The sequence below is a fragment of the Trachurus trachurus genome (genome assembly GCF_905171665.1).
Source record: "Trachurus trachurus genome assembly, chromosome: 17".
In the NCBI taxonomy this organism is placed as follows: domain Eukaryota; kingdom Metazoa; phylum Chordata; class Actinopteri; order Carangiformes; family Carangidae; genus Trachurus; species Trachurus trachurus.
Window position 1 is genome coordinate 24,637,976 of NC_139900.1, and position 9,762 is coordinate 24,647,737.

General features: G+C 41.2%; 1 protein-coding gene across 1 annotated transcript; it reads right to left on the bottom strand.

Moving 5' to 3' along the window:
* Positions 1–274: 274 nt before the first annotated feature.
* frrs1a (ferric-chelate reductase 1a) lies at positions 275–8,287 on the bottom strand (the record flags this gene model as incomplete). The annotated part of the gene is made up of 16 exons (XM_083991344.1): positions 275–367; positions 1,192–1,250; positions 1,331–1,474; positions 1,555–1,613; positions 2,182–2,279; positions 3,189–3,275; positions 3,377–3,492; positions 3,790–3,903; positions 4,341–4,491; positions 5,442–5,540; positions 5,825–5,896; positions 5,988–6,104; positions 6,230–6,377; positions 7,261–7,355; positions 7,586–7,728; positions 8,083–8,287. The coding sequence occupies 16 exons, from the start codon at positions 8,285–8,287 to the stop codon at positions 275–277; spliced, it is 1,800 nt and encodes a 599-aa protein (XP_083847470.1).
* Between the last annotated feature and the right edge of the window lie 1,475 nt (positions 8,288–9,762).

Here is a 9,762-nt window from a genome sequence, read left to right on the forward strand (position 1 = left end):
GACAATAATAGTGTTTCTTTTCATAAGTTATTGAATGATCTCCTGTGGTGCTGCTATCATTGATAAAAGCAACAGGAAAGAAATAGTCATTGTAAACTAACTAAATACACAAATAGAACTAAACTGAATAAGAACAGAACAACAGCAAACATACAGTTCAAAGATTTGATTTCAAAATATAAAAAATCTCCTCATTCTCAGGTTTCCCTTCCCTTTGAATTATAGCCTACACTGTAATTGTAGTGGTCCAAGTCCTGGAAGGTTTAAGCAGTTGTCAGATTTCAGCAATAGAAGACAACAAGGTCACAAGGAGACCAGAGTTTCCCAAAGCCAGGACAGCCAAGATGACAGACTTCATGAAGGAGCCCTGAAACAGAGAGCACACTTCCTTTGTCAGTCTAGGCTCTTGCATGGCTAATGCCCCAGTGTCAACATCCACATTTAAGATACTTTTGGTGGTGACTTGACAGATATCTGCCTCATCTGTTGTGTCTATTAAACTACAAAATGTAACTTTGAAACGTTGTTTAAATGAACAAATAGAGTTGAGAGTGTTTGCAGTTCTGTTGAGCAGCCGATGACATTAAGAGCATTCTCTACAAACTCAGTTGTTGATACTGTCATAGGAGAGACACATATGAAACTAACATTCATCATGGTTCAGTAAGTAAAACAGATGAAACACATTAGCCACTCAGTAATTCAAGATAGACATTTTCAAGACAGCATAAATTCACATGAATGAGCAAGGTGTCAAATCATTTAGGCATAATTCAATTGTGAAATTTGTACACAGTTCAGTAACATTTTTACAAATTAGAGGTCATGATGAATAGGAACAATCAGACCAAAAACACTGTCAGCATAAAAGTAATTCTAAATGAATGATATTAATTGGCATTAAGAATAATGAATGTAAAAATGTGTCCAGAATAAACATACCAATTTTGATCTTTATCCATTTGAAATATAATTTCAGTTTTCTGTTGCACTGTGAGCCATACATAAAGCAGCATGCACAATAGCAGGCAGGTAAATGTCTGTTTAACTGTTTTAGTTGAAAATGTGTTAGATGTGTTGCTTTGTGAACAGTTGTCACTCAGTTTAAAACACAAAAACTGAAACTGAATTTATTTCATGGACACAAAATGAAACACAAATCTGTTGAGGAGGCATGAAGTGGGTACCCACCCAGTAACTGAGCTCCGATTGGTCAGGAAGAATGGCCTGTTGCTCATCTGACCCCAGAGCTGTAGGTCAAACAACAACAACATTAAAATCACCCTAACGAGTTCCGAGTTCACTTTTAGTTTCATGAAAGTTTCCTTACATTTCCTCTTGTGGTAGTGTTTGTGGATCAGTAGGAGGAGCCTGAACGAGGCCAGCCATGCCACATAGCCAATCAAAACATGTGTTGCCCACGCCTGGGGGAGGAGCAGTGATGACTGTTGCGTACCCAGGAACATGGCCGCCACTGTGGCCACACAGAGAATGCAGTGTAACTTTAAACAGCCAGGCAGGATAAACAGAAGATGAAAGGTTCTGTGGACTCACCTGCTATGATCTCAGTCACAGAACCCAGTCCCCAGTGGGCCCAGTTAAAGATAAACCTCCTACGTAGAGACAAATAACACCAAGGTACTAATACTATACATGTATGTATACATTTAAAGACTGGCATTAGCACAACCGACCATTCCGACAAGGCTTTCAATAAGGAAATGTGCGTTACTCAACAGGTGACTCCCTTCTACTTATCTGGACTCTCTCTATCTATGTATCTGGCCTGTCTAGCCTCAGTCTTTTTACTAAACTTAACCAACTCCTTTCTTCATTGCCTAAGCCCAACCAGTGCAAAACCTTTTGGGGGAAAAAAACGCTATTAAAGGAATTGTCAGAAAGGCAGGCTGTTTAAAAAAAGAAAAAATACCGTCATTCCGACCATAGGAGGCAAGAATTGTCGGAATGATGGGACGTTTGATAGAATATTAAGTGTTGCCAATTAGACAATTAAGACCTATGTCGGACTGGTGGGATGTCGGAATGGCGGTTGCCCCCCCACTTGCAAAGTAGCTTCCCAAACAGACTTATCTGAGTCTGGTTCGGACTCAGTGGGCAGGGCATAAGGCCTGATCCAGGTTTCTCAGTCAGGAAGATAAATAACATGTAAACAGTGATTACCTGTGAGAGTCTGGAGATGGTCTGAACACAGCCAGTACTGGCTGAAGCAGAGACAATGCCACAACACAACAGCCAAGGTAGGGATGGACACCTGCATGCTGTATATTTATAGCAGACCATGTTAAAAATGTAAATGGTGAGAAAGAAAAGCCTGTGATAAATAACATTCGCTAATTGTAATTTCATGCACAGATCCCCACAGATTTCTCACACATTATTCAACCAGGCTGTGATAAAAGTAGCTATCTGGAACAGGAGAATAACACTGGCCCTGTATCTAACCCAGCAAACTTGACTCATTTGTTCAATAACCTGAGCTGCACAGAGTCATGGTCACTTTTCTGCTGCTCTGTGTGAAAGTGGCTTTATAAACACACTGCACTGCACCACTGCAGAATGTGGAATACATGACCCCAGATGGTATAATCACACGAACCAGTTTCACCCATTACATAATGATGATGTCTGAGCACATGTATAGTATCTGTCCCTTTTTAAACCCATAGTGTGTGTGTGTGTGTGTGTGTGTGTGTGTGTGTGTGTGTGTGTGTGTGTGTGTGTGTGTGTGTGTGTGTGTGTGTGTGCACAGGTGTGTGTAGACTGACTGTACTTACATTAATTCATGTTTTTTTTTAAACCTTTTTAAAAACACTTTTCAGTCATTCTGTCTGGAACATCATACTTTGAGGGTTTCCTGCTCGAGGCAAGAGATGCAACCAATCAGGGCTCAGCATCTACCACTGGCACCTTCACCCTTACCAATCCCAACAGGACACAGCTACATGCGATAAGCAATAGGTGTACATGCACACAGGATGATACATATTTTTGATCTCTTATTGATCAGAATCCAAGAATATTTCACAAAGCATATTAACGTGTGTGTGTGTGTGTGTGTGTGTGTGTGTGTGTGTGTGTGTGTGTGTGTGTGTGTGTGTGTGTGTGTGTGTGTGTGTGTGTGTGTGTGTGTGTGTGTGTGTGTGTGTGTGTGTGTGTCTGTCCCGTACCTTGCTCCAGCCTTTCCTGTAGAAGAATGGCAGGCAAAAGGCCACAACAGTGAGAGTCACAGTCAGCATCAGTAAGCCTCTATGAACCTACATACAATAGTACGTATTAGCATCATCAAACCTCAATGTGTGTGTGTGTGTGTGTGTGTGTGTGTGTGTGTGCATGGTCACAAATGCACAACGTCTACCTGGAACCAGAGTTTCTGACCGAGCAGAGTGTGATTTGGCCAGTCACATTTATAGAAGCTGGCCACGAAGGTCCCAACACTCCCAGTCAGCATCCAGGCTACAAGCATAAGCGCACCTGGAGAGGTAAAGCAGAAATGTTACAGAAGTGACAGTGAATGCATCAGCTCCTCATTCTGCAGATATTCAGTGAGATTGAAAACCTTTTTAACAGGGAAACAATAGGAGAAAGCTCAGGGTGAGCAACAGAGGAGGGATCCCTCACCCAACATCATGTGACATAGATGTTGTATACAGACAAGAAAACAGTTTATTACACAGAATATGGAAAACATAGAAATGTTAACAAGAACTGGTGAAGGCAGCAATGCAGGCGGTGGTTGGTGCACATGTAGACTTTAAGAAGTGAGCCTACCATGCATTTTCATTATCATGGGTCCTCGGGAGCCTTTAAGAACCTCAGCATGGCCAGTGATGCGTATTTTGTGGGTAGAAACTAATGGTTGCCGACTATGTTTCCTTACTTTACCTGGAGGACACAAAAAAGGGAGTTTGTTAAATTACTACATTACCCAGGACATTCAGCACAGGGTTAGTGTCAGCCTGCTTTTTTCAGCTTTATCTGACTGTCTGAGATTCTTACAACACCAGTCAAACAGTATTTTTGTTTGACAGGTGTTAGATAAAGCTGACAACAGCAGGCTAACACACACCCTCTGAACCAGTGACCTCTGTTAAATCTAACTGCAGCCATAATACCCATAATTACCATTAATGGCATCCTGTTGTTTAAATAACACTGACACCCATTCCAAGAGTTTCTGCTGATCAAACTGTCCTGTGACACAATAAAGCTATAACAGACTGATAAGAACTCAAGACTCACACAAAGACACAGAATGACTGCCAGAACATCCAGGGTCAGGTCAGTGAGTTCAGAGTCAAGGTCATCTGTATATCTCTTACCATACTGAGCATGTCCACTGGTTAGAAACAGGAAGTACTCTTGGTCCAGATCATACCGGTCTGGTTCCTGACTGTTCATTCTGACTGGTCGGCTGAACCTGCATTGGATCAATCCATCTGCTAGCCGCCATGACACTGAGGATATTCCAGACTAAACACACATTCACACAGAGGAGGACAAAAACATCACGTTGGTGGGTTGGGGCATAAAATCAAATGTCTAGTTGGACTCATGACGTGGTTAGCTGAGCTAGAGACAGGAAGCAGCTATGGCAGGGGAATAGTGTCCCTTCTTACATCTCCTGAACCACAGCCTCAGGTTCCTACATCTCCATTTGTGTACAGATTGAACAAACATGATATTGAGTTATTACTGGTCAGAAATTATACTTAAACACAAATGATCTACTGTATTGATACTGTTTGTGTACCAAAATATTTTATAGCACCATAATCACAGATTAAAGATGTCAGTATTTTTATATGGCATGTTTAGATTCTCAGCACCTGGTTAAAGGTCCATATTTTACACTTTTCCAGGATGTGCTGATCCAAAGGATGATAGGCCTATTGCCTGCTTGCGGATTTACAAACCAAAATCCATCTCATTGTGGTTTTACATTTCCTCTTTCAGTCTTCTCTCTGGAGTTCAGTTATCCAAGTACCAGAGAAACATTCAGAGAAACCAGTGAGTGGACTTTGAACATATGACTGAGAGTGACTGTGTTGTTGTGACACAAAGTTACAGTCCTGACAACCTTTTGAAACTTTCTTAATTCAAGTTGTGTGTATTTTTCTGCATTTGCTTTGCTTTATATTCAAAGATCAAACATCCTCCTCTACGGATATTGGAAGAATGTGGTATAGTTTAACATTTTTTCAGTCTTAAACTCTTTCCCTATACTGAATAGCAGGTGGGAATCTGGGAATTGTATAAATATCACAACCAGGCTCAAGCTCACTGTTTCCCTTTGACTAAACTAGGCTAAGCTAAGCTAAGCTAAGCTAAGCAACCCACATCCAGACATCCTGTTCATGTCACAGTTTTATGATTCATCCAGACAACATGTGTAGTGGTTGAAGTGTGTTTTCATTTGTCACCTCTGTCTGGTCATCAGGGTGTGTTCGTCCACTAACGAAGGCAGCACTCACTGACACTGTGTCTCCATCTTTTACACACATATACACATCATCATTGCCCTGCACACAAAAACACACACACACACACACACACACACACACACACACACACACACACACACACACACACACACACACACACACACACACACACACACACACACACACACACACACACACACACACACATTCAAAACATAAAATATATGTGACAAATAACAGTGTCATAACAGGAACACAAGTTGTTCTCATATAAGATCGAAGCAAAAAATAATAATTCAGCCCACTCTGAATCAGCCTATACATTACACGCTATTTAGGATTATAATAAGAAACCAATTTACCATCCATGTGTCCAAGGACAAAGCAAATGAAATATATCCCTCTGCTGGGCCGCTTAGCTCGAATATCACAGACTGTGGAGAACAGTGATGATTATTGTTCTGTGAATAAAGATATAGCAACATGTATAGTAACTGTATGGGTAGCCTACATTAAATGTCAAACCATTTTGTCTGGTCCCTCTGTGGCCATGGACAAAAAGAAGCAGTTAGGATCTTGTGGATCACAGCCTGGAGGGTCTAACAGGCAGGACTTTGACTGGCCACAGCTGCCAGACTGGAACTATAACAAGAAGGAAGAGGAGATTGTACAGTATGTTATGCTTATGTTTGACTCAGTTCACATCTTTGTTCATTGATCACTTCATGTTCAGGAAATGTCACAACTGTTTACACTGGAACACTCACAGGTCCTGGTAGGATGGAGGGTGTGGTCGTCTGTATTGGAGGAGTTGTGGAAGTGGGCGGAGTTGGACGAGGTGTGACGCCATGGAGATAAATGACTGGTCCAGGCAGCTTCACCCAAAATGTATCATAGTGGGTCACTACAGTCACTCTGGATAAAACACCAACAGACTGATGAAACAAAAGAAGGAACCTGGAGCACACAAGTCACTGGTGATGCGAGTAGTTTAGTTACTTAGTGCAAAGCAACAAGACCAACGTTTCGACGTACAACGTCTTCATCAGGGTCAAAAGGCCAACAGACTGATATCAGAAAGATGTCCACACACAAAATGTACTTGTACAGGTTCTGTAAGGAAGTCAACCTGGTTTCTTAAGTCGGGTCTTTTATTCTGTGCGAAAACTTCACACACAGGAAATGCTTTCACCCATAAGAATTCAATCTCTGTTTCTAAAATGTAGTCAAAGTTTTCAACCATTTCACATAGGTCTTAGTTGTCCAACCACATTGTATTCATATAGTATTGCATTCGAAATGAATGATCAATAGTTGTGCAATTAAAAGAGATCGAATAGCCTAGTTTATGAGACTATGGACTTGTCTGAAAAAATGTAAATGTTCCCTTTTTACTGGCGCAGGAGAAACTTGGAGAGACTAGAGCCATCAGGAAGTTTTGTGTGAAACTGAGGAGCAGCCGGAGAATACTGACGTGGTTTTAAGCAGGAGAGGAGACTTCATCCTCATTCAAATGTGCTCTCACATATACAGTACGAAGAATATTCCAGCCAGTCCAGAATAAACTCCAGTCACTGTCTCTTGCCAGGCTCAGATGAAGGAAGGGTAAATAAATGTTCATGCTGCTTGGTGCAGCCGATAACTTTGCGCACTTGGGCTGCTTTACTGTCGCTGTTCCGGAAATCAGCTGATCAGGATGGGAGCAGCTTGAGCTGTCTGTCTGATCTACTGTACGTAGCTCTGCAGGCTTTGCATCACTTTAGCTTTTAATTAGCATTTAGAAAGTGATGAAACTCACAAGAACTGAACCTCTTTGGGAGCATCATGAGGAGCTCTCCAGATGACAGTCACCTCTGTCAGCCTGAAGTCACTCGTATGGCTCACTGCTGAACCCTACACACACACACACACACACACACACACACACACACACACACACACACACACACACACACACACACACACACACACACACACACACACACACACACACACACACACACACACACACACACACACACACACACACACATGTTAAATTTTAAATATGCTTTGTGAAATATTCTTGGATTCTGATCAATAAGAGATCAAAAATATATGTATCATATTGTGTGCATGTACACCTGTTGCTTATTGCATGTAAGCAGCTGTGTCCTGTTGGGATTGGTAAGGGTGAAGGTGCCAGTGGTAGATGCTGAGCCCTGATTGGTTGCATTTCTTGCCTCGAGCAGGAAACCCTCAAAGTATGATGTTCCAGACAGAATGACTGAAAAGTGTTTTTAAAAAGGTATAAAAAAAAACATGAATTAATGTATGTACAGTCTACGTTTATCAAAAGTAATAACATATCAACCTACTGTTAGACATTTAGAATTGTTTTTTGAGGTAGATTTCATACTTCAAGTTGCATTTTGAATTATTCTATATAAAGTGAAGCTCCCATTCCTGCCATCACTCCCATGTTAATGAAATCCTATTCAGGGAGTGATGAGCTCAGAGCCTAGAAACCAAACTCTAAATGTATGAAGCTGCAATACACATTTGAATCGTGAGTTGTCTGACTGATAAATGATATTGGGTTTGGTTGAAACATTTCTTTGTGGCTGACAGTTGTCAGTACCTTGGATGTGATCTCCAGAGTTGAAAGTGGTGGTGTTGGTTCTTAGGTGGTAAGGACTGGGAGTGGTCTGACCATGGGCGCCATGGTGGGGCTCCATGCTGCCACAGACTTTGGTGACCTTGCCATTGGCGTAGCAGCCGCCTGGCACCCAATAACACACAGAGACAGAGACAAAGAAGAGACAACACAAGCCAATGGAAGACATTTACAGCAAGAAGTGTGAGCTGTCACAGGGTGTCACAGGGCATCTGAAAGACAGAAAACACCACAAACAAATCTCTTATTGGACAACTCTGTGTTTTGTTAAAGCAACTAATTTACCTCTTTTGGTTTATTTGAAGTGTTGATCTGTAAGAAGACAAATGTGTGATTAAAAAAAAAAAAAAAACCTCTCAGTGTAGTTTATCATCTCCTCTCTCTCTGGCTCCTGCAGTGTCAGCTACAGTACAAGAAGTTACTGAGCCAATCAGAAAGGAGGAAGCTCTGAGCCAGTCCATTGATTGTTTTCTGTGAGTGTAGCAGATTTCATATAAACTGAGAGTGACTCCTCTGTTGTGATATCACAAAGTCACAGGAAGTCCTGACAGCTGGTTTTAAGGCTGAGTTTCTGAATACAGGCGAAGAGAGGGCTGGTCAAACTGCTGAAGAAGTTAATAGAGTCTGATAGAAAGCTGTCAGAACACACAGTGCTCTACAGTTTGTTATGTATTTGGCAGCAAAAGAGACTAACACAATATTAGACAGGTGGTCATAATGTTATGGCTGATACAGCAACTTTATGACCAACAGTAAGCTTCTCATCACACTTCCTATAGTTGTTTTACTGAGTAGGACAACAGTGGAAAATTGCATTTGTTACGCTATGGAAACACCTGTGCAGATGTCGACAAATCCAAAAGATCAACAGTTAGTAGTCAGCTACTTAAACGGGAGTCAGTTTGCTTATTCACAAGTCAGGAAACATGCACTTAACAAATTGAAGCTAATTTTAATTTATCAATCAGTTGATTTATGTGTTGTCCAATCACAATGACCCCATTACTGATGAGGTGCAGAATGCGAAAGTTCTTCTGGGTTTCATTGTTGTGTTTTTATCTAGTGTTGAAGTAACTGCTGGAGCAACTTTGTAAGACAAAAGTCTAATGACTGTTACTGCACTGTCTAAATGAGCTGGAAAATAGGTTAGCCAGGATAGATGCTTTCTGGCCTGCATCCAGAAATGTGAACAAAATGTGTGTAAGTTAGTGTGTGAGCAGAAACAACAGCAGAGACATTTCCGCACCACAGTTTCCAATGTGTTCTGAATGGTCAGCACAGGTTGCGTGAGGACTGCTCCAGACACAGAAGACTTTTTAGATTTTTATATGAAGAAGTTTAAATTATATACAGTATATAAAAAAGGACTGTCATAAAAAACTAAACATGTCTCTTTCTAGGAAAAGAACATTTAACTGAAACGACTACTCACCACTTTGCTGAAGCAGAGTGAAACACTGCCTTATCTCTGCCGAACAATGTCCGAGTGTGACTGCACTGCAGTGTGTGTAATGGCATTTCTGCCTCTCCACTGCGCTATAAAGTGGAGCATGAGGTAATAGCTGCAGTTTTACAACATAATGGATGGACTATTGGAACATGAGAGAAGATCACAGCATGTCTATTATACTATATATCACATCC